Source organism: Macaca mulatta, chromosome 7 (assembly GCF_049350105.2).
Source record: "Macaca mulatta isolate MMU2019108-1 chromosome 7, T2T-MMU8v2.0, whole genome shotgun sequence".
NCBI lineage: Eukaryota > Metazoa > Chordata > Mammalia > Primates > Cercopithecidae > Macaca > Macaca mulatta.
The window spans coordinates 40,836,883-40,862,303 of record NC_133412.1 but is presented as its reverse complement, the minus strand read 5'-3'; the positions used below and the strand labels follow the sequence as shown (position 1 = coordinate 40,862,303).

At 42.0% G+C, this 25,421-nt stretch overlaps 1 protein-coding gene across 9 annotated transcripts in view; it reads right to left on the bottom strand.

Moving 5' to 3' along the window:
* USP3 (ubiquitin specific peptidase 3) overlaps positions 1–18,301 on the bottom strand; it is an 88,689-nt gene extending 70,388 nt beyond the window's left edge. For 8 of the 9 annotated variants that reach the window (XR_013395154.1, XR_003730916.2, XR_013395155.1 and 5 more), the window contains exon 1: positions 18,072–18,301. Coding sequence is in view for 1 of the 9 variants with exons in the window: in NM_001266070.1 (NP_001252999.1) it covers positions 18,072–18,162 (91 nt within the window). In the remaining 8 variants the exon portion in view is untranslated. The remainder of the gene's footprint in view (positions 1–18,071) is intronic. The other variant, NM_001266070.1, reaches the window with a different exon arrangement.
* Positions 18,302–25,421: the final 7,120 nt, after the last annotated feature.

Below are 25,421 nucleotides of genomic sequence, written 5' to 3'. Positions count from 1 at the left end.
TATCAGCTTATTTTTATGGACAAGTAGGTTTTAACCTCTACCCTAAATAATTCAATTCCTCTTCACTCTATTACCTGGTTCTATTTAAGGAGCAATATCTTTGGTTCTTAGAGGCTAATTTTGGGACTGTGCTCTAGCCTACCTTCCCAACCTTTCCCATGTCAGGGGACACAGAGAAAATAATATCTGTTGGCCGGGCGCGGTGGCTCAAGCCTGTAATCCCAGCACTTTGGGAGGCCGAGATGGGCGGGTCACGAGGTCAGGAGATCAAGACCATCCTGGCTAACATGGTGAAACCCCGCCTCCACTAAAAAATACAAAAAAAAAACTAGCCAGGCGAGGTGGCGGGTGCCTGTAGTCCCAGCTACTCGGGAGGCTGAGGCAGGAGAATGGTGTAAACCCGGGAGGCGGAGCTTGCAGTGAGCTGAGATCCGGCCACTGCACTCCAGCCTGGGCGACAGAGCCAGACTCCGTCTCAGGGGGAAAAAAAAAAAAAAAATTAATATCTGTATGACATATGCACATTAACTGAAGAGGCTTCTCACAGCCAGAAATGATTTGTCTGGGAGCACAGCCACCTCTAGGCTGAGGGGATCATTTATTTCAACACATATGTAATCCATTTGTGGCCCCTCTGATGGGAAGCTATGCTAGCCAACCTTTTACATGGTTATCTAGCAATGCAGGAGGACGTCTCCCGTCTACTCCAGTGTTCACTAGCTGGAACAAAAGACTAGACGTCATTAATCGCTGAGAGGGCTGGGCACAGTGGCTCATGCCTGTAATCCCAACACTTTGGAGGCCAAGGCAGGAGGATTGCTTGAGACCAGGAGTTCTAGATCGGCCTGGGCAACATAGTGAGACCTCGTCTCTACAATGGGAAAATAACTTGAGCATGGAAGGTAAGGGTTGCTGTGAGCTGAGATAGTGCCACTGCACTCCAGTCTGGGCAACAAAACAAGATCCTGTCTCAAACAAACAAATCACCGAAGGGGACCAGCAGCATCATCTGGGAATCCAAGATGCCATTCCTCTGACGATCTACAGTTCATAACCATCAATCCTCTGAGGCCTATTAGAGAAAACAGATGCTGAAATCCTTATTTCTATCCCATGTAGAACTGTCTTGTCCTACTGCAATTCTATAACTCCAGGGAGTGACCAGTCAACAGTTCAGCATGAAGGAACCTATTGTGAATTAAATTAAATGTAAGCGAGAAGTATCCGAAACAGCTGGTCTGAGCTGAGGTGGCAGAAGAGCACTGATGAGTGTGTACAAGGAACAGTTAACTGCTTAAAACGAACCCTGACCCGGGATCTATGATCAGCTACTACTTGAGGAAAAACGTCCCCAAGGCTACTTCCAGCTCTCTAATTTCAAGGTTTCCCAACAGAAAAATAATTACGATAGATAAGTATTTCACTTCAACAGCCTTGGATACATTTGTAAGACCGCAGCGGAAGGGAAGTTTGGAGTAGGCAGACAAATAGCTTGAAGTATTATCTTACATATTACTGCTCACACAATTAAAAAGTTAATTTTTTTGTATGTTCTTCCCTGAAGATACCTGATAATACAAAAATATCTTTGTACAACGGTATTAACTGCTGCATTATTTGTAACTACAAATATTGGAAACAACCTAAATGCCCACACACAGGAGATGGGTTGAATTCACTGTGGCACATCCGCAAATGAAGTACTAGAAGCTGTTTTAAAAAAGAGAATAAGGAAAATTCCTACAAACATGGAGTGACATCCAGGATATACAGCCAAATGAAAAAAACGAAGTCCAAAAGAATGTATTTAGTTTGCTATCTTTTGTGGGGGGGAAAAGAAAATACCCATCTGCTTTTCTTTACAAAAAGAAACACAGGAAAGATCAATCAGAAATTAATGAAATTGGTTATCTACAGGGGGTGGATAGGAATGAGTGGCAGGCATTAGTAGTGACACTGTTTAGTACAGCTTTTTGTATAGTTTTAACTTTTGGAACCATGATAATGTTTTATATACTCAAAAAGCAAAATAAAATCAGTAAGGATGAGATTTAAAAAATCTAAACTGGGGCCAGGCACGGTGGCTCACACCTGTAATCCTAGCACTTTGGGAGGCCAAGGTGAGCAGATCACTTGAGGTCAGGAGTTCGAGACCAGCCTGCCAACATGGTGAAACCCCATCTCTACTAAAAATACAAAAATTAGCCAGGCATGGTGGCCCACGCTTGTAATCCCAGCCACTCAGGAGGCTGAGGCAGGAGAATCGATTGAACCCAGGAGGCGGAGTAGTGAGCCGCGACTGTGCCACTGCACTCCAGCCTGGGTACAAGAGCAAAACTCCATCTCAAAAAAAAAAAAAAAAAAAAAAAAATCTAAAATGGAAATCAAACACAAACAAATGAACAAATTTTATGTCAAATAAGTGTATTAAAAGGGAGACTAAAACTAAACCAAGTAACTTTTTAACATAATACTTTTTATGTTGTCAGTATACAGACAAAAAGAACTGTAAACAAGTTTGAACTCTAGTTATAAGGGGTTTTCTTTACAATGGTATGGTTCTTACAATTCTGGAACTATATTCTCTGATTATAGAATTGAGCAAATGAGTACATACTCGTAGATAATGGGAACCAGGTTCTTACTGTTGGAGAAAGGTGTTACAAATATGGAAGGGGGCAAGACTAGGCCTGTGGTGTTGAATGAAATTTTTGGTATCAATATAAAATCATGGTGATAAACACACAAATACAGACATAAACAGACGTAGATATGTTTATTTATTTACTTATATTTCTTAGCTCTACTGTGCTGAGAGATTTTAGTTTATAAACGTTACTCCCAGCCAAAAAGAATAAGGGCTACTTGGAGAAATGGCTAATTCCAAGGCTGGAACAGGCTAAGTACAAGATGAGCCTGGAACATCTTATGCCAGAAAGTAAGAAAGGGCTCAAAGAATGATAGCGCGTGTACAAATTACAGCTTAAGGGTGCTCCCACCAGCCAAATATAAGCTAATTTGAGTCTCAAAATAAATAATGAGTACCTTAGAATAAAAAAACAACGATGAGTCCTTATTAAGTAAGCAAATTAACAGTGAGGAGAGAAAGTTCTTTCTTATAGTAGAATGCAAACTAACATGTAGAAGAATTATGAGTCAGAAAATCATCACCTTGCAGTCATCCTACTAATAATTGATTCAGGCAAGAACCATCAATGGATGTGAAACTATTGGATAAAACTTTGGTAAGAAACAGGGTATATACATAATCTAAAAACATTTCCCACAAATTACTTCTTAATAACAAAGGAGAAAACAGTAACTTTATAGCCAATTAACCTACCAAATATTACCTTAATAAAGTAATCAAAGTTAGTATCACCAAAAACAAGACAGACCAATTCTTGATACGATGTCTGAGAAGACACAACATTACTTCTGTGATATTCCTACCAAAAATGCATTAACAGAATCTAATCATGAAGAAACCTCTGAAAACTCAAACTGAAGAACATGATTTATGAAATAACTGAAATGAACTCTTCAAAAATACCAAGACATTATGATGTTGGCTGTGGGTTTAGAATAAGGGAAAAAAAAAAAAAGCCAAAAGCCAAGACATGAAAAACTAAGGCTGAGGAACTACTGGAGATGAAAGAAAACTAGAGTTATGACAACTAAATATAACACATGATCCTTGATTAGATCCAGGGTGGCTGGGGAAGTAAACAGAAAGGAGTAATAACTATGAAGGCCATTGTTGGGACAATTGAGGAAATCTGAACATGGAATGTGCATTAGGTAACAGCATTCTATCAGTATCAAATGTCCGGATTTGACCAATATTCTGTGCTGATTGAAAAGAAAAACCTGGCCAGGCTCGGTGGCTCACGCCTGTAATCCCAACACTTTGGGAGGCTGAGGTGGGCAGATCACGAGGTCAGGAGATCGAGACCATCCTGGTTAACACGGTGAAACCCCATCTCTACCAAAACTACAAAAAATCAGCGGGGCGTGGTGGTGGGCGCCTGTAGTGTCAGCTACTCGAGAGGCTGAGGCAGGAGAATGGCATGAACCTGGCAGGTGGAGCTTGCAGTGGGCTGAAGTCGCGCCACTGCAGTCCAGCCTGGGTGACAGAGTGAGACACCCTCTCAAAAAAAAAAAAAAAGAAAAGAAAAGAAAAGAAAAGAAAGACCTGTTCTTGGGAAAAAACAAAACTATGGATAAAGGAGTGTTATATCTGTAAATTAATTAGGGGAAATATATAAACAGAGAGTACATATATACATGATAAAACAAATGAGGCAAAATGTGAATGACTGGCAAATCTAAGTATACGGAAGTTCTTTTTACGTACTATTCTTAGCAGTGCTTCTCTGAGTGTAAAGTTATATCAAAATCAAAAGTCTTTTTAAATTTTGAGATTAAAAATCTGTGTTCTTTACTTCCAATTAACAGTTTTTAAAAACTAAAACACAAGGGAGAAGGTTAAATTACCAATGTACAGAGCCAAAAATCTTATAAACCTGGCACCAACTTCCCTTCATTAATGAACGATGAACTAGTCCAATAAAAGTATTACAACGCATTAACTGCAGTAGTCCCAATGACCTTACAACTTTCTTTCACAGGCATACATCTATCCAAAGTCTGGCCTGTGATCTGGCTTTCCAAGCAAGGTCGAACCCCCTGGCTTGCCTATTTTCTCTGCTAACTCTGATAATAGCAACAATATTTTGTTCTGTTTATCAGAGAAGGTAAATCTGAATATAACTTTTTATTCAAATAATGTAAAATTTCAGTTCCGTGATTTAACGCTGAGTAACTAATAAGATCCATTTCTGACAGGGCAAAACATTTTGCCCTAAAAACTGGATTACAAATGACATACATTTAAAAATGGACACCAAACTAAACGTGGCAGACAAATTCTCACTTAGCTCCTCTCCCACCTAAGACCCACTTAAATGACAATAAAGGGAAAAAAAAGATACAAACTCACAAAGATAAAAAGAACATGTGAGGTAACCAAAGCAGACAAAAGATTTCAACAAGTTTTTGAAAGTGAGAAAGAAGTTAGGGGAGCAGTAACAATCTTAGTAGTGCAGAGGAAGCTACAGCCTAAATGTCAGCCAGGAAGAATGCAGATGGGAGGAGCTCTAGGTACAGGGACACAGCAGGCAGCAGGTAAGGACAGGACTGAACATGAGATTAGGGGCTCTAAGGACAACTGAGTCATGGAACTTCTGCAATCTGATCTCAGAACATGAGTGGCCAGGTGCACACCTCCCAGAGGGAAGACCGAAAAACTCAATGGTACCAGAAAAAATTCTCAGCACAGATATGAGTGTCTTCCTCCAATGAAGAAGGTGACTTGCTCCCCACCTCACAGTGAAGCCGACTGTGGACAAGCTCCACCCAGTTACAAAGCTTTCTATATGAAAAAGTTCACTGTTATATGAAAAGACAAAGACAAAACAGATCTTTACAGAAAATCTCCAATCTGAAACAATCATTTTAAAAAGAAAAAGATGAACCCAGGAGAAATAGAAACCACACAGGGAGCACAGCAGAACTTCAAAACCAACACACTCTGAACTGCTGGAGTGGTGAGAAGATAATGCAAAACAATAGCAAGAGGATATATGAAATGACCGGGAAACAAGAAAGAGCTCTTAAAAATTTTAATTACAATGATCAAAATTCAACAGAAGGGAGGTAAGAAAAAATATCAAGGAAATATACCAGAAACTAGAACCAAAAGGCAAAGAAATAAGAAAATCAGAGACTCCACCCGGGACACCCATCATCCAACTAATAAGAGTTCCAGAAAGAAAAAAAGAACAAATTGGGGGATATAAATGCATGCGGGGAGGAGCACGCTATCAAATTTATAATGCAAAAAAATGTCTTTTAACTCAAGGATGTGAACCTCTACATAAAAAGTCCCTTCAGTTCCCATTAAAAATAAAAGAAAATAAAAGAAAAACTACCCATGCCCAGACATATTTTGAAATTTCAGAATACTGAGGATAAAAAGAATACCCTAAAGAATTCTAGGAAAAAGAATAAAAGGACGTATATGAAGGAGGAAATCAGGAAGGCACCAGGTTTCTCAACAGTAACACTGGAAGCCTAGAAACAAACCAACAATGCCTTTAAAACTCTAAAGGAAAATTATTTTCTTACTAATATTCTCTATTCAGCCAAGCAATCAAGTATAAAAGTAAAATAAAAATGTCAGACTTGCAAGGGGTCAAAAATTTACCTCCCTTAATGTGCCATGGAATTAGAGGAAAAAAAATTTACCTCCTGTGAGAAGGGAGCTTGATGTACTCCAGCAAAACAATGAAATAAACCAAGAAAAAGAAGACATGGGATCCAAGAAATAAGCGATCTAATATTATAAGAGAACGACAGAGGGAAAAACAGGATAAAAACCATCCAGTAGTAGGCCTGGAGAACAACTATTTCAAATGAGAGCAGAGGTCAGAGGGCTCTGGAAAGATGTTTAGAAAAGAGTTAGTGCTTGGAGATTATCTAATCCGTTGAACGGGTTGGAAATTATATTCATAGACCTCTGACAGGTTTAAAGGAACATTTAAGAGAAAATGTGTATAAGGTAAACTAAGCAATTTTTAAAAGACGCAATTATTAACTCATGAAAAAATGAAATGTTGGACAAGAAAGAATAATTAATCACTATAGTAACCAAAATATGTAATCTAATTATATTGGGCAGTGGAGAGACTGAAGGGCAAGCGGTGCAAACACTGAAGTCTTCATTTACCACAGCAAGATATCAAGGAATAATACCTAAAAATGGCAAATTAAGAAATAACAGAGCATTGGTTAGAATTACGCAGGTAAATATGAGACAGAAAGCTAAATAGAGCTTACAGAGATTGTCTGTGGACAGCAGGACTGAAAGTGGAGGCGAGGAAGACTACAATTCTATTTTAAGCCCTTTGATACTATTACCTGTCTCTTTATATTTCAGAAATGTGTATTACTGTTCTGAAAACATGAATTAATCTTCAAATAGTAAATTGATGTAACACTCATATCAATTCATAAAATTGCTCAATTTTTATTTTTATAAAACAGTCTAAAATATATTACACAGCATAAAAATTAGAATAGCAGTTTATCATTGGGGGTCAGGCACCTACTGAATTCCTTATTGCCACTGCAGAGTTAATGATATGTGTCCTCCACTAGCAAATGTAATTTCAAAGCTGGCCAAAATTTGTCATCTATATGTTAAGAGATTCAGACACCTACAGAGCCAAAGAAGAGAGGGGCATCTGGTCCTGCTGACTTCCCACACAGAGGCAAATTCTGTCCAAGGGGCTGCCCCCAACCCCCAACTGGCTCTAGCATTTTACTCTATCTTTAAATGGATTCCTTATGCTTTCACCATGAATGGAAACAACATATAGAAACAATGTGTGTGAAACAACATATTCTCAAAAACTGTAATGCAGTAAACAAATTTGTTATGATTCCTTCTACCACAAATTCAGACTTATTCAGACCTATTTTGGTGAAAAACACCTAATGAAGCTATTATGCTACTCTTGATCTTTATTTTAAATACTGGAACTGTGCTCCTCCTACTTCTAAATGAGGGAAAGGACAGTGGGAGGAAGGATTAAAAACCACTAAAGTCAAAGCAGATTACTAAATCAGAGTCAAAATGGGCCATTTTTGCCTTTGGAAGACTAGACACAAATATCTATAAAAAATTATTAGGAGCTCAAATTGTTTCAAAAATAACTTTCCCTATGAAGCTGATCATAAAGAAAATAAAAACAAAAGCCATGAACTATTTAAAAAATTTTGACATCTAATATCTTCATTTATTTAATACAGCAAGATCTGATGCAATTCCATGCTGTTGCCAACAACCTGAGTAAGCACGTCCATGGTGAAACAGTAGTGGCGCTTCAAAAGACATGAATCAGGTCATAAATGTAAACACCACTCAACTATTATTTCAAAATAATAGTTGCAAGTGTAAGCAATATAAGAAAAGACTCATATATATTTAAGGAAGCACCCCCTCTCACAAGTAAATAAAATAATTGAGAGGTTTAGGGACCTCTTAACATCAAATACTTTCCTTAGAGAACAGTAGCCTTAATATCTGCATTGTACAATTCTCTTCCTCGTTCTCTGTGGTTATGTAATAAAGGTTAACACTAAAGTGCTAAGTGGAGGGGGAAAAAGTACGGCACTTGTACTTACTAGGAAACTCTTTATTCTTTTAAAATCAATGGGACTTATTTTGAAGAAATAGAAAAAAGAAATACAAACTTGGCAAACACTTATACTCTGCCCGAGGGTTATATAATCAATATTTCAGAAAATAGGCACTTGCAAACTCCAAAACCATTAACTATTTCAGTTTTTTTAAATAGCTGTTCTAATTATTTAACCAAAACCAAGAGTCAGAATTTTTTTACAATCAATAGATAGAATTTTCAAACATGACCCACATTTTCCCAAAAATCTGTACTATATATTCAAAGGAAAAAACTAGAAATACATATATTTTTAAATGAGGCTCTAAAAAAACTATATATAAACAAAACATTCAAAGTGAATAAAATGAAACTAATGCATTTAAGCCCTCAGAATTAAATTCTCAGAGCACCAATGTTGAGGTCTAGCAGCTACTTCATACACTTAAGGTGAAGTTTGATCCTTCAGTTGTTAGAAAGCAACTTCTCCAATGCTAAAGTATCTCACTGTTAATATCCAAAATAATTCCCATGGAAATAAGAGTTAATCTCAATTAAACCAAAGAACATTTTATTGTGTGCAACTAAAATTAAAATGTGCTCAATCAGCAATTTTTACAATTGTTGGTCTCACAGTCTCTATATTACACAGTTATTTTTTAAATGCCTGATATCATAGTAGAACATTTTTCTAACATGTTGTCTATCAATTATCTCAGGGAAACATTCCAAGTCAGAAATTTGTTTTCTAGAAATTTCAACTTCATCTTCAAAAACTTTAATCAAAATAGTACCCCAGCATTGTGCAACAAATGTTCAAAACAAAGTAATGAACAATTTAAAATCTATTATTTAAAAAAGAAAACCCACCCGGCCTGGTGGCTCACATCTGTAATCCCAGCGCTTTGGGAGGCTGAGGTGGAAAGATCACTCAGAGTCAGAAGTTCAAGACCTGGGCAACATCGAGACTCCATCTCTACAAAAAATTTAGAAATTAGCTGGGCGTGGTGGCACGTGCCTGTAGTCCCAGCTACTTGGGAGGCTGAAGTGGAAGGATCACTGAAGCCCAGGAGTTCCAGGCTGTAATGAGCTATGACTGTACCACTGCACTCCAGACTGGGTGACAGAGTGAGACTCCATTTCCAAAAAATAAGTAAGCAAAAATAAAAACCTGAGCTTGGTCATCAAGGACAAAGATTTAAAGAAGCTAAAACAATAACTGTACTTTCTTATAATCAGTTAAATTAAACCTGCAGGAATATGACGGTTAATTTCCAGCCTGCTTTTTCTGGTGATGAGGCAGTACAAGAACAGTTTATAAAATTAAGAGTCTTCAGGGTGGGTGAAGGATAAACAGGCAAGCAATTTCTACAAAGGCTGTCTTAAACCCAGCTAGAACAAAGAAAAAATAACAGGAGAAAACTTCTACTCAAAAATGGAAACAGCTCACACTGATAGAGCTACTGGATTCTAAAGCAGAGTACAAAGTCTCCAAATAAAATCTAGTTGGTTACAATATCTTCGATATAACCTGACTTATCTTAAAAATAAACTCTCAATTCCCTCTTCAAAATGTCTTATAAAATTATATTAGCTAGCATTTATTAATTTTTAAGCATCTAGCTAACGCAAACACTTAAGACAACTGCAAATTTGATTTTTCAATGTCCAAGTTTAATTTAAACAGTTTTCAAAATCTGAAATTGCCTTCCTAAATTCATCTGCGTTGTATATAGCCATAAAAAGCACATTGAAAAGATACACTTTTCCTTGTATCTTAAGAAAGGGGGAGGCCAGGTGCGGTGGCTCACACCTGGGATCCCAGTACTTTGGGAGGCCGAGGTGGGTGGATCACGAGGTCAGGAGTTCAAGACCAGCCTGGCCAACATAGTAAACCCCATCTCTACTAAAAACACAAAAATTAGCCAGGCATGATGGTGGGCACCTGTAATTCCAACTAATCAGGAAGCTGAAGCAGGAGAATCGCTTGAACCTGGGAGGTAGAAGTTTCAGTGAGCTGATACCACGCCACTGTACTCCAGCCTGGTGACAGAGTGAGATGCCATCTCAAAAAAATGAAGAAGAAGAAGAAGAAGTGGGGAAATCTATTTTAAGATCTGCAGTTATTGGCCAGGAGCAGTGGCTCACACCTGTAATCCCAGCACTCTGGGAGGCCAAGGCAGGAGGATCACGAAGTCAGGAGTTCAATTGAAACCCTGTCTCTACTAAAGATACAAAAAAATTAGCCGGGCATGGTGGTGTGTGCCTGTAATCCCAGCCACTCAGGAGGCTGAGGTAGAGAACTGCTTGAACCCGAGAGGCAGAGATTACAGTGAGCTGAGATCGCGCCACTGCACTACAGCCTGGGCAACAGGGTGAGACTCCATCTCAAAAAAAAAAAAAAAAAAAGATCTGCAGTTATTAGTTTTTATGGTCTAAAGACTATAACTTTTACAAGAAATACAATTGGAAAATCTTAGAATAACTAAATGGAATCAACAAAGTACACTGATTAAAGCAAAGATTTCAAATAACCTCTGAGCTACTGGAAGCAAATGCAAAATCCTATACCTTAAGAATTCTCTCCTTCCTCCACCCTACAACAAACCATCTCCAAGAAGAATCTTCTCTAACAGAAACAAAATGAAAAAATATGGGGGATGGAGAGACTTCAATAACTGAAACCCATTTTTAAAATAACCAAAAGCTAATTGCATTTTATCCATAGCTATAGTGAGGAAGCTGGTTTATTATGTCTGAACCAATGCAATATGAATTTCGGCTTACAAAAATATTAGATCTGAGTATAACAAGGTTGACATTTAAAATAGTTGTTTCTTCCAAACTATATCACCAATTCCTTGCTCTAACTTGCCAGCACTTTCAATATTAAATTGGGTGAGGGTGGTAATAAAATACCTAATTTTAAAATAAGTAATTTTTGAGATGTGGAATTTAAAATATATTTTCGTATCAAAAATCTTCAAAGGAATTAAAGTATGTGCTCCAAACATTTTATATTCATTAAATTGTCAAGCATTAAGATACTGAATGACAAAATGAAGACTCCTTTTTAAAAAAAAAAAAAAGCAAGCTAAAAGTCTGAACAATATTAGAGTTTAAGCTTTGGGCTATTTTTAACACCCCCAAGCATCTTAAGCAACTCATAACCTTTGTCTCAGTTTCATAATCAATAAAACAAGTAAAAGAATGCATAATTAACTAAATTAGTCAGCATTAAATGCTAGCAAACTGCTTTGAAGTTACTTTATGTTGTTCTCAGTTCTCCTCCTACTCAATAAAACCAATAGATGAGAAAACATCTGGAATTACTACAGATAATCACATCTGCAGACTTGCAGCAGTTAAAAAGATGATCTCTCCAAATTTCTAAGCCAAAGTTCATTCAACAACCCCAAAGATTTTAAGATACAACTGCAATGAATAATTTTAGGTGAATTTCTTTTCAGTCTCAAGGATACCTATTCTTACCTACATTTTCAAAACAAACCACTACACAGGAATCTCAGAGCATCTTGAGGGGTCTTGGCACAAGACAATTCTAGGTAAGATGAACAAGCTGTTACTGTTGTTAATGCTATTCTCAGCATTCTAAACTGTCAATCAAGGTAAGCTTAATCACAAATACACCCTCCAAAAAGTACTAGCCCCTACTGAGAACCCATCAAAGTACTTCCTTCCAAGCCATCTGTCCAGGAAAGCTCTATTAACACACCTAGAATACAATTGCTCTCCTGTCTAAAGAGGCAATGCATAAACATAAAATATAAAAACATGTTAAACAGCATATCTTTTCCACTTCAAACACTGATAATCTACCAACTAAATCTATTTATTTTAATGCCTTGGTTGAACACAAACCTCTATGTATATAGGTCAGAGACTGCAGCTTAATCAAAGGAGACTAACGTTTTGTTTTCAAAGAAGGAAAAATATTAAAAACAAACAAGCTCAAGAAGCAGAAAAAGCTCAAAAGGGGAAAAAAAAGAGCAGGTTAGGTTAGGGGAAATGTACATGTTAATTAGTCCCTGATGGAAGAGGGACTCAAATTTTAAAACAGTAATTTAAATTACTCACTAAGCTACACACTAAATTACTCATTGGTCTATTCACTGAGCTGCAAACACTACAAAAACATAAGTATTTCTAAATCTAGCTTGAAGGATCCAAAATCAATCTTTTATATTCCAGTGGAGAAGGAAATTACATAAATTTCAATGAGGACAAAGTAGGCTGTTACACGAGTCTAAGGCTAATGGTGTACAAGCAAAGAACGAGGAGAAGAAATTATTTTGAGGATAAATAACAGGAAACCACACCAAAGAGTTCGAATTCTTCCCCCAACTCCATCATTTCTTCTGCTTAGACCATGAAGGATGTTCTTTATACACTATTAAGCATATTACTAGGGAAATAACTTCTGATCAATGTGTCAAAACTTTTTCACAACAAGGAAATGTTAAGCTCAATCTCTATACTGCAGCCTCTTTAAACAAAACACATACATGGAGCACATTGTAAATTTCACACATTTCACATCCATGACCAATCATTTAGAGATTCTGGAAATAAGCTGAGACTGCTTTAAGATTCTGGCGGATGGGGTGGGGGAGGAATACTGCAGAAAGACTAGAAAGACATTTGACTTAAGCTTTATAAATATTACCAAAGAAGCTTAAATTCTTCAGAAGGATATATAAAACTCAAATACTAGTTTTTAGAATTAATGTTAAAAAAATTATCACCTGTCCACTGATTTTTAACTACCCCATCCACATTTACAACTAAATTGTCCACCTGCCCATCTATAAATACAGACTACCAAAAGAACACAAATTCATTGTGATAACAACACTGCAGATGGTCACTTGCTCACAATCCAGCCAACATTTACTGACTAAAATACTGGGAGTGCGGGCTAGTAAAAGCATTCTGGGGGAAAGCTCACTCTGCATTTATTTTCAACATAAAGACCCTGCCAGACACATCTAAGTTAAAGTTCCTTTATTTATTAGGCAAATATTTACTAATTGCTCTATTGTTAGGCACTTAATAAATTCATCACAGAATGTTACTAAAAAGCAGTAAATGCATTTGACCTAATGACAAGCAATGACTGTATTTAGAAAATTTAGTTCACTGGGCAAACAAGAGTGTTAAATGTAGGTTGTGGAGAAATACGATACAAAATAACCCATCACTCCATCAAGGTTGATGTCTTACCTTTATCACAACCTGATCCGTCCATTACAAATTTATTACCACTGACAACCAATAATCAACACCTCATCCTACTGAATGGATCTCTTAAAAAAGGGTTTATCTCCAGTATTTTGGGTGGAATTATCTGCAATTTTGGGTGCAAAACTGCAGAACATTTACTTGATCTACACTTACTTTTCTTGGGCAGAGTAATATGAGGGCAAGTGTGTACTGAAAACTTAAAGAGGCACTCTCAACTCGTTGAAGAATTAATCAGGGAAAAATTAGCATACCTATCCTACTAAATATCTCTAATTTAACTGGCTGTTTAACCCAAACCCTCAAGTTCAAATGCTTGGTCTTTGGCTTTCCTTAGTTATGAAAACACTTGTATTCAGGGCATCTTTTTAAACAATTTGTGTTTTTTCCCACTGGTTAAACTCTTTCCACAAAAATAAGGAATGCCCAAGCCTCCAGCTTCTGAAAATAACTAATCTGGTATGTGCACATAACAAAAAGCTTGAGAGAATGCCCTAGCTTTTATTTAAAACTTTTTCATTTAAAACTAGAATCCTTTAAGCAACAATTAGACAAAAATCAGCCTTTACGTTATTAGGAGATTGCTATTTTCAACATTTACCTTAAACCACATGGATGTATCTAACTAGTTAGCTTCCTGTCTCTCCCCCAGCTACATTAGACTGTTACCTTTTTTGAGAGCAAAGGACTACTAGACCCCATGGTTTACTTCCCAGCTAATACATTTCAAAAACCTCAGGTCTCTACAGAAACATAAACGTTGCTAGCCTTAAGGATTTCTCTAACTTTTTAAAGTTATTGTGATATGAGCAGGTGTCTAACTGTTAACTATAGCTTACACAAGTGGGTTCTAAAAGTGTGGTCCTGGACCTTTGAAAGTTTCCAGGACCCATTCAAGGGGTCCAGAAGGTCAAAACAATTTTCATACATAATATTTAAGATGTTACTTTTGTTTACAGTCATTCTCTCACAAGCATGCAGTGGAGGTGTTCCTGAGGCTACATGATGTGACATCTCAAGAGACTGAATGCAGAAGCAATATAAGAATCCAGCTGTCTTCTATAAAGCTGAACAGAGTTACAAAAATGTAAAATGATGCCACTCTTCCCACTAAATTTTTGTTTTGAAAAACATTTATATAAACTCTCAATTTATGTTACGGGTAGTGGGTCTACTATTATTTGTGAGCATATTAATAAATACATATTTTAAGTTTTTCTCAGTTTTAATTTCTAATAAATATCATCAACAGATATAAGCTACACAAAGGCTCTTTGGGTGCTCAATGATTTTTAAGAGTGTAAAGGGGTCCTTAGCACAAAAAATGTAAGAACTGCTGTAATACACAATTATATAATCTAACACACAGTGCCTTCCATGGATAAGAAGCTCATGTTAATTCTGATTTTTAATTACTTCTTACTTCTTGTAATCTTGTTGAGTTCTGTATCTCCCTGTAAAGCATCATTCAGCATAAAGCCAGTCTGTTCTAGTCCCCATTTAATGGGCTTTGGATATTTAATTATTCAGAGTCCTGTTTATAAAGATGTTCTGACCTCTTGAACAGTGTATACACACACTGTCAGCGTTTTCACAACAAAAATTACCTTGTTCATCCTAATAGCAACCTGTGAAGTAAATACAAAGTATTACCCCCTTTTTTTTGTTTTTTACAGATTATATAAGGAAACTGATACTCAAAGAAAATAGAACTAGCCGGGCGCGGTGGCTCAAGCCTGTAATCCTAGCACTTTGGGAGGCCGAGACGGGCGGATCACGAGGTCAGGAGATCGAGACCATCCTGGCTAACATGGTGAAACCCCGTCTCTACTAAAAAATACAAAAAACTAGCCGGGCGAGGTGGCGGCGCCTGTAATCCCAGCTACTCGGGAGGCTGAGGCAGGAGAATGGCGTGAACCCGGGAGGCGGAGCTTGCAGTGAGCTGAGATCCGGCCACTGCACTCCAGCCCGGGCCACACAGCGAGACTCCATCTCAAAAAAAAAAAAAAAAAAAAAAAAAAAAAAGAAAATAGAACTATTTGTCCAATTAGGTACTGCTAACTGGTAGAACCTAGAATGTTGTAGCATTTTGCAATTTGCTTGGCTGTCTTGCTGTGGTATAATTGCAAACTCGCAAAGAAAATAAGGCAAGGGCATTACTTTTATTGTCCCAGTGCCAAAACAGGGATTTTCCCCTCCTGAATAAGAACGTAATCAGACTCAATACCCAGTCACAGTATTATTCAACACATTGGCTACCCTTTTGGTCCCTTACCAAAAAACCAAAAATAAAATAAAATCAAGAGTGTGGGAGAAAAAAAAAAACACGACTATATAACACTCCAAGATAATGAGTTAGTTAAGGACTCACAGATTAATCATTTTAATCACTGAAACAACAGGCACGCAAGAACAAGATCAAGCTTAATACAATAACGCTAGATTATATCAACAAATGGATGCCAACAGGTTAAGACGGGAGGCCTACATAAAATGGGTTCAATTCAGAATGTGGACTCACACAAAGTTGCCAAACTCGCTTTATTGGTTCTACAAATTCAAGCAAGTGACTAGAACCAGGCTTGCAAAGCTGTATGTCAGACACACTTTGTTGCAAGATGCAAAGACGCCATTCTACCCGTTGGAGAGAAATCACCCCACACTAGTTTATTCTTGTTATCAGCACATCTCGTTATGCTCCATTTTAACTTATTAAGTTCCTCAAGAGATGCTCAATTTCCTGCATCTCTTTTTCACAGTCAAGTGGACTCCCTGACTGATAGAGGCAAGACTGACTCACAAGAGGGTATCTGCCACTTGCACAGTTCTTTTCCTTTTTTTAGATGTATGTGCTCAGTGAAGCCATTTTTAAGTTTGATGAGATTTTACCTAGAAAATGCCGAAGTGTGCTAATTGTCCATTTTGTCTTCCTGTAGTTTACTACTGATGAGCAAGAGTAATCCCACCTTTCCCTGTGAGGTAGGCTTTTCCTAGTGTTTACTTTGGTCTTTTTTTTTTTTCTTCAAATTTCTTTTGGGAAAAAAAAAAAAGTTATAATTATAGCACCACAGCAATAGCTACAGTTATAGCTAATGTACCACCACAACCAATTTGTAAAGCAGTGCCATACACCTTATTTGTTGTTCCATACTCAACATTCCGACAAATTTACAGGTAAAAGCTAATTTACGTAAGTTTCTGCATCCTCACAAAAGAACTGTAATATTGCTCTGTGAAACCAATTAACCGTTAATTTTTAAAGGCTTCATACAGAAAAACAAATCTGACTTTACATAAGGCAAGCAAAGCATCAGACGTCTGAGCACGCCAGGAAACCGCAGTTATTTCTATTCCTTATCCCAGAGTATATTTTTCTCTGTGGACCTACCGATGTTTTTTCCAAGGACATAATCACTATTTAAGTAGTAAGCTGTCAAAAGTGCTAAGGCATTCTCTAAACTATCTTCCCAGCTCCGGCCCACAATGGAACATGTCACAGCTAAATCATACCATTGCCGTTTTTCTGTATTTCTTCAAATGAACTTAAGATTTTTGAAGTGCACAGTTCGAATTGTACACTATTAATATAACCCCAGATAGCAGTGATCATCTCAAGCTAATAAACAAAGACTAGCGGTGGCACCAGGGCCCTACCAGGAAGTAATCAAAGCCGTGTGGCCGGTGCGATCCTAAGAAGTCGCTTACAGCAGACAATGAGAGGGCACTGGGGCTTCCAAGGGGGCCAGCAGGAGGAGTTAAAACGCTTAAGTACTCAAAAGCCTTATATAAACCTAATAACTGTTTCACAACACAGGAACTCGGGAATCCCAACGCAATTTCGGACAACCCAAAAGGTCTGAAAAACAAACTCGAGCCGCCCCCTCCGAAGCAGCTGTTGGCTCAGCCTCCGAGCTTCTCAGCCCGCAGCCTGTTTTCAAACTTCACCCTTCCTGACAGATGAAAGACCCCGACCTCCGCCGCCCGAGCTCCGAGCGCCTCTCGGGGTTTCGAGGTGCCCGAGCCTGCGGAGAAGGGAAAGGAAACCCGGGCTGGGGTCGGCGGCGGAGAGGGGCCCCGCGCGCCCCGCAGCCCAGACAAAGCTGCGCCCGGAGAGCGGCGCTCTTCCCGTCCTGTCCGCGGAGGAGCGCGGTGCGAGCCCCGCCACACGTGCGGCCGCCCCTCGGGGGCCGGACACCCGCCCCACAGGCGACCCCGCGACACGGACGGGCACAGCCCCCGGCCACGGCAGGGCGGGGCAAGGGCGCGCGCAGCGGGCCAGGGTCCCCGCCCGCCGCTGCCCCCACGCGCTCGAGGCCTCCGCGGACTCCCGCCCCTCGCGGCCCTCTCCTTCGCTGGCCCGGCCGTCGGGCCTCGGGAAACAAAGGAGCCGCCGCCGCTCCCGCCCGCGCCCGCCTCATCGCATACCCTCCCCAGCCCGCCGGGCCCGGCTCGCCCTCGCCCCTCTCCGGGTCTGCGCGCCGGCCGCCTGCGGCCCCTAGACGGCAGGCCCGGCAGAGCCGGGGCCTCGGGTGCGCGGCGGGGCCGGCCCGTGGCCGCACTCACCGCTGCAGCACCAGGACGACGGGGAGCCGTTGGGGAACTTGGCTGCGTCCGGAGCGATGCAGACGCTGGAGCTCAGGTGTGGACACTCCATGGCCACGAGGAGGGCGGCTGGGAGGACCGCTGCTCCAGGACCCGGCGAGGTGGGGGCGGAGGAACTCCGGAGGCTCCGTCTGGGGTCGCTCCTAGCCGGGCGCTCGGCCGACGGCGGCTGCGTCTCGAGCCCTTGCGTCAAAGAAAGCACAGGCTTCCGGGCGCCGTGTTTTCTCGCCCGCCGTCTCCCGGCGGCCCGCTCCGTAGAACGTGTAACTCCGAGATCCGGGTTCTGCAGCCACCCCTAGACTGGAGGCTTCCGCCTTCCCAGGCCGGCCCCTCCCCGCCCCGCCCCTGGGCAAGCCCCGCCCCAGGGCCCGCCCCTGTCCACCCTGCGGGGTGGGGTCCCGGGGCGCTCCAGCTGGTGGCGCAGAGTCCGGCTGTGCTCCGAAGTGGCTTCCCTAGTCACGCCGCTTCCCCGGCCCCGGGAAGGGTGGGGCGCCGAGTAGGGCACCCCGGGCCGTCCGCGGCGTTTCCTGCGGTGGGCGGAGGAGACTGAACCTACGTGGTGCGGACCACTCCGTGGCTTCGTGGTAAAAATCCGGCAGCTCCAAGAACATTAAAACCTCTCGGGCAGACAGGCACTACGGCCCTCATTTTATACACGAAGAAACAAGCTGGGGAGGCCAAGGGCCTGGCCCCGGGGGAGGCGGGCAGCGGGTTTCATGGGTGCCAGGGCAGTCCAGACTTAGGGTTCGGCTCCTTGCGGCAGGTGCGATCCGTAGCCCTTTCTAGGTTCTGAACACGTGGTGTTAGCCAGCCACCTACATGCTGCGTGGCTGGGCCCACAGGGGCGCCCACAAACCCGCGTTCAAACCCTGTCACTGTGACTCACCATCTGCGTTACCTCCAGCACGTCGTAGGACTTACAAGCCTGGAAGTTCAAGTGAGATTAACGTAACCTGGGATTGCTGGGCAAGCTAAACTCCCCATTACCAGGCTAAGATAAGAAGGGAAGGGATCTAGCATTTGTTAGACACCTAAGGTCTCCCAGCCAGGCACTTCACATACCGCATTTAAGCCTCGTAACAGCCAACCAGCTGTTACCATTCCCTTTTTCCCGCGGGGGAAACCGAGTCTGTAACTTGTTAATCTGTATGGAGATTGGATCCCTGACCCTCTGACCTCTTTTTAGTAAGTGATTAGGGAAGAGGGCAAGCCTCAAGGGGCCCCTTGGGCTGGCATACCCTGGATGGAGCCTGCGATCTCACTGGGGCACTTGAGGACGTCCGGGGCTATTACAAATATTGCTTCCAAGTTGGGGCTCCTTGTAAAACCCGGCGAAGGAGCCTCGGGGCCAGAAGGCGAGCAGGGGGAGGGGGAAGACTGATGTGGCAATCCTGCGGCCACGGCGAGAGGAGGAAGGAAGGTCAGGAAATGATTAACCGGGCAGGGCAGTGGTTAGAGCCGGGCACCTCCCCGCAGTGCAGTCCTAGAGCAGCCAGGGACGCCCCGTCAGTCACTTTTCACTCCTCCCTACCTCCCACGCCACAAGTCGGCCTCTTCCGCATAGACCTCTGCCTAATGGTATCCACCCACGGGGGTGCGGCACCTCTGCTCATCCTTTCCCGAGAAGTATTTCTGATTCCTCAAAGATCTGCCCTTTTCCAAGTGGTATTTGATTGCTGTTAGAGCAAGCCTCGGCCTAGGATTTTTATGGCAGTGAGGCATTGTGGAAAGTGCGTCTGCCTAGGAAGGCAGGCCGGCACGGGTTCAAATCTTAGCTCTGCTGCCTACTTGACGGCCAGGCTTAGCAAGTGTCTCTAGCCGTTCCAAGCCTTTTCTAGATCTGTAAAACTGGAAGAAGAATACTTGTCTCGCAAGGAACGTGGGAATTCATGACAATTGCCACCCCATACTAGGTGGCCAATAACTTATAACTTTGTATTTGTTTTTACTGACACTAGATGAGAACTCCTTTCCTGGGAAGTGGGAGGAGGAGAAACAATAATATCTGCCCTTGGCTCAAGTTTTTCCACCCATCTCTCCATGTCAACCTATTTGTCTTTAAGACCTTGGTCCACCAACCTTCTGTTTCCTCTGGACACCCACCCCCACTTAGCATCCATAGCCCCTTGTTCAGCCCTGGAGCATGACCTCACTCAGGCCATGCTTCATACTGGTATATAATATTTCTTCACCCTCTCAGAGACTCCATTTCCTAATCCCCTAGACTTCAGTTTAAACATCACTTCCTGAGGGAGTCTTTTCCCAACCCTGTCCCACCCCCAGGGTACCTCTCAGTGCGTGATGCCCTTGTCTGCCCCAACACCGGCTTTTAAAAACACTTTAAAACACACACACACACACACACACACACACTTTAAAAACACTTTAAAACACACACACACACACACACACAACAACAACAACAACAACAACAACAACAACCAGAGACAGTGTCTCCTTTATTGCGCAGGCTGGTCTCAAAATCCTGGGCTCAAGTGATCCTCCCACCTAGGCCTCCCAAAGTGCTAGGATTACAGGCATGAGTCACCGTGCCCGGCCTAAAAACACTCTTAATGCATGTAATTATTTGTTTAATGTCTCTCTTCCCCTTGGAGGTCCATAAGGTAGCAAACAAGTCTGTCTGGTTTTCTGCTTTATTTCTAACATGCTATGTAGAACATGGAGGATGTCCAATAAATAAGGGTATACATGAATGAGTGAGTGTGCGGTGTGTTAGCCATGTCTGCCATGGGCAGGACCTTAGCAAGTGGCCCAATATTTGCCAATATTTGACCCCTAGAGATGATCTCTAAATTTCCTTTCAGTTCTAGCTTTATAATTTTAACGGGATCAGGAATGTGAAAGTGCTTTGTGTAAGGTGTAAACTATTTTAAGGAAAAAAAGAAAGTTTGTATTAGTGACTGGTCTCCCCAGCTAGAATTAAAAACCCTTGGGAGCAGGGGCTCTAATTTAGTCCCAATTGTGATAGTCCCCTGAGGGCAAGCTCTATCAGGCAGTCCAGAGAAGTTGGGCAGAATCAGAGAGGCCCTCCTGGGGCTTTTGCTAGATTTCCCTAAAACAGCGAACTTTCCTGCGTCTTTGAAAGTTTTCGTAATAAGAAAATAGTGGAGAAAAAGAAACCCGCAGTGAGTAAATGAGTCAAATGGGGGAAGACCATGATGCACACTGGGAAATCTGCCTTTTCAGTCCCTAGTTTCTTCAGCTGCATTTAATACAGCATTCGCGTTTTTATTCTTGGCCCGCATCCCTCTGGCACTGAGGAGCTCTGACTTACATCCCAGGGAGCCCTGATGGTGACGAGCCAGCCTCCAGCCTCCAGCTCCCGTGCTCTTGAGTGCGCGGCTCCCGGGATTCCCCACCCAGCCCTCTGGACATCCGGGGGCGGGGAGGGAGGGTGGTTTCCGCGGCAAAACCTGCCCGAAGCGGCGGGCCTGTTTTAAAAGTTTGCATTTTTCAAAGGGGAGGAATGCAAAATTGCAACCGTACTATCAAATGTTTCTCTCTTAAAGGATAATTGTATATATACATGGAAGTGGCGTGGGTAATGAGGGGAGGGCGAGGTCATATGTTGCAGGGGAACCACTTCAGGAAAGGTCTCAAGGTTGCCGCGATTTTCCTAATACCTTAAACTTAGGACTTTTGGTGGAATTGATGGTCCTTAACCGACCATTACAAGGCAGACCAGGCCCTGGGGAAAACTAGCTTTGACTATCCCCACCCAGGGAAGGCTCATTGGAAACACTCCGAGAGGTGGCTTAATTATTAATATTTACCGTAGAGATTTTTCTAGGAGCAACGCCTCCTTGGGAAGCCAAAGTTATATCAAGAGGAGTCTTGGTAAGTGTTGGGGGCAGGGAATGGGCCGCTGCCACTCAGAGACTCTTCTGTTGCCTGGTTTAATTTTCCTAGTGGCACCTATCTGATATTTCCTTGCATGTTTACTTGCTTATCTATTGTCAGTCTCCATGAGAACAAAGATCTTGCTAGTCCTGTTGGTTGTCTGATTTCCAGCCCCTGGAATACAGCCTGGCAGGCCCTCAGTAACTATTTGTTGAATGACTAAATAAATGGAAAGGGGTGGGTGTGGCCTCCAACCACCCAGTTCTCCCTTCCCCACTCAGGAATACTGGTGGTGTCATTCTCCCCACTACCCATTCAGCCCTTTCACATCGTCTCCCTGCTGGAATTCTTCAGTGGTTCCCCATCTTTTGGATAAAATCCAAAACCCACTGCTCTCACAGGTACTAGGCCCCTCCCTTTTATTATAGCTGCTTCTTTTTCACTGTTACAGAAGTGCTTCAAATAGTCCCCACATAGAAAATGTGCTTCCTCATACCTCCGTGTCCTCCCCTGTCTCGTCTCTTTCTTCTTGGTCTGCTCCTAGTCATTCCCCATGAAGCACATAGCCTCTTCCGGGAAGCCCTCCATCACTCACCCAAGCACACTTCTCACATGGTGCTGTTTTCTGTTCACATTTCAGTCTCTCTTGGGAATAGGTGTTTGTGTGTGTGTGTGTGTTTTTTCCATCTGAGAATTCTCAGCACCTAGTTCAGCAAAAGCAGATCTTAAAAAAAACGATTTGTCCACTGAATGTTGTTGGAAGTGCTCCTTTTTAAAGCGATTACAGCAATAATTGTATGATATGGTCGCCTAAGTATTCAGAGAAATGACCTCAAGTGTTTGAGAAGAGAAACCTATATTTTATTGGGTCCCAACTAGGTGCCTGATACTGTGGCACCTAGTTGGGACCCAATAAATACTATGATTTTTATTTCTTTTTTAATCTTTCTGCCACCCCTACCCCCCCAAAAAAACCTGGGAGGTAGATATTATCATCTCCATTTTACTGGTGAGAGAACTAAAGCTCAAAGAATGTTAAATAATTGCACAAATTTACACAATCAATAACTAGTCTTTTATCAAAAAAGGTAAAGTTTCACCCCTCATGCACATGGTCATGTATATGATTTTGCAGTGTTACACAGGAGAAGCCAAAGTTCCGAATAATGGAGATGCTTCATGACCACAGGACATAGACAAGCCTCTGAGTAACTGAAGAAAGATTTGTGTTTGGTGCCATTGTCGTAATTTTAAACGGCTTTTAATGCTTTCCTCTTTATCATTGAAGTCTCCTTTTATGAAGGAGATGAGATTTTCTTGTTTAAAGACCCACTTTGCAGATAAAGCACTGACAGATTAAGCAAAACAGTGTGGCTCTAGCACCAAACAACTTATTTATTTATTTGTTTGTTTATTTATTTGAGAGAGGACCTCTTTTGCCCAGGCTGGAGTGCAATCACAGCTCACTGCAGCCTTGAACTCCTGAGCTCAAGCTATCCTCCTGCCTTAGCCTCCCAAGCAGCTGGAACCACAGACATGTGCCACCACACCTGGCTAATTTTTTAAAAAATTTTGTAGAGATAGGGTCTCACTATGTTGCCCAGGCTGGTCTCCAGCGGCGCCTGCCTCAGGCCCCTGAGTTGCTGGGATTACAAGCATGAGCCACCTTGCCCGGCCCCAAACAACTCTTTGAGAGTGAATAAGTCACTTCTCTCTGGGCCCCAATCTTTCTTTCCATCTGTAAAATCAGGGGATTGAACTAAATGACCATTGAGGACCTTTCCAGAGAGAGAATCCAGCAATCCGGTGATAGTTCACAGTCGTCCAGTGACACGAGCAGAGGCAAGATGGCCTTTGTATGCTGTGGGAGAGACTGCTGTTTACACCAAATCTGCTTTCTTTTCCCCTTGGTTTCACAACTCGTAATTTCTCAGCTTCGCTTGTAGCTAGGTGTGGCCATTTTAGCCAACGATGTCTGAGCTGAAATCACAAGAAAGCCTTGGCTAGGGCTGGGCGCGGTGGCTCACATTTGTAATCTCAGCACTTTGGGAGGCCGAGGCAGGCGGATCACAAAGTCAGGAGATCGAGACCATCCTTGCCAAAACATGGTGAAACCCTGTCTCTACTACAAATATAAAAATTATCTGAGTGTGGTAGCGTGTGCCTATAATCCCAGCTACTCGGTAGGCTGAGGCAGGAGAATGACTTGAACCCAGGAGGCGGAGGTGGCAGTGAACCGAGATCACACTACTGCACTCCAGCCTGGGTGACAGAGTGAGACTCCATCTCAAAATAAATAAATAAATAAATAAATAAAGCTTGGCTGGGGCTGTGAACAGCTGCCCATGACAAAAATACTTCCATGTCCAGTTTTGTTTATCAATAACACATGAAGGAAATGGGAGAAATACATTAGGCCAGGCCTAGAACGAAACATGGGCCTTCTAGGCTTGTAGTCTGCCCTTTTTGTGTTCCCTCTTCAAATATTCATTTATTTGGCACATCTTGTCTGTGCTCCTACCACGTGCCAGGCACTTAAGATTCAGCAGCTCAGTGCTACATCAGTCTTCCATTCTGTCGACATCTCTTTGCCACTATCAGGATGGAAAAAGTTGTGGTATCACTTATTTCCCCTTGCTCATTAGTTGCCTGATTAGACATCAGAACCTCTGAGTTTCAGTCAAAGGGCTGTCTAGATTCAGAGCTTTAAGCCTTTTAATTGTGAAAATGACATCACCGTAAAGGGCCTGGCCTGGTGCTTGGCACACAGTAGACCTTCCATAAATGTCTGTTTTCTTGAGACCTTGACAAAGAGGAGGATTGATGTGGGAGGTGGCACAGAAGGTTAGATTTTTGTCCTTTTAGAGAGATCTGAGCTAGATCATTCATTCAACAAATATCACTGTTGCACTAGGCTTTGAGATAGAAGAGTGTGAAACACACAGATTAAGCCTCAAAGGGATGAGGCAAGGTATAAGACAGATAGACTAGCAAATAGGCAATTGCAACACAGTGTGATAAGTGCTAGGAGGGGAAGTACAGGATGTTTCTTAGCCACAAACAAGGGGCAACTAACCCAGGCTGGTGAGTGGGGGTGGGGGAAGCATCAAGCAAGGCTTCCTGGAGGAGGTAGCATATGACCTGAGACTTGACGGAGACCTAGACATTAGGAAGGTGAAGTATGGGGAAGGAGTGGGGAAGGGTGCATAGTGTCCCAGGCATACGGAACAGTTTCTACAAAAGCTCAAAGGCTCAGAGAGGATTGAAACTGATAGTCTGGCTGAAGAGTCATGTACAAGGGGATGGAAGGCTGAGAGATGAGGCTGGCAAGGTAAGATGATGAAGGGCTGCTGAAGGGTTGTCACAGAACTGTGAGTAGAGGATTCTGGATCCCAGGACCCTGACATCTTTCAGGGTGGCGTTTTGCGAGGTCCTGGGAGAGGGGATAAG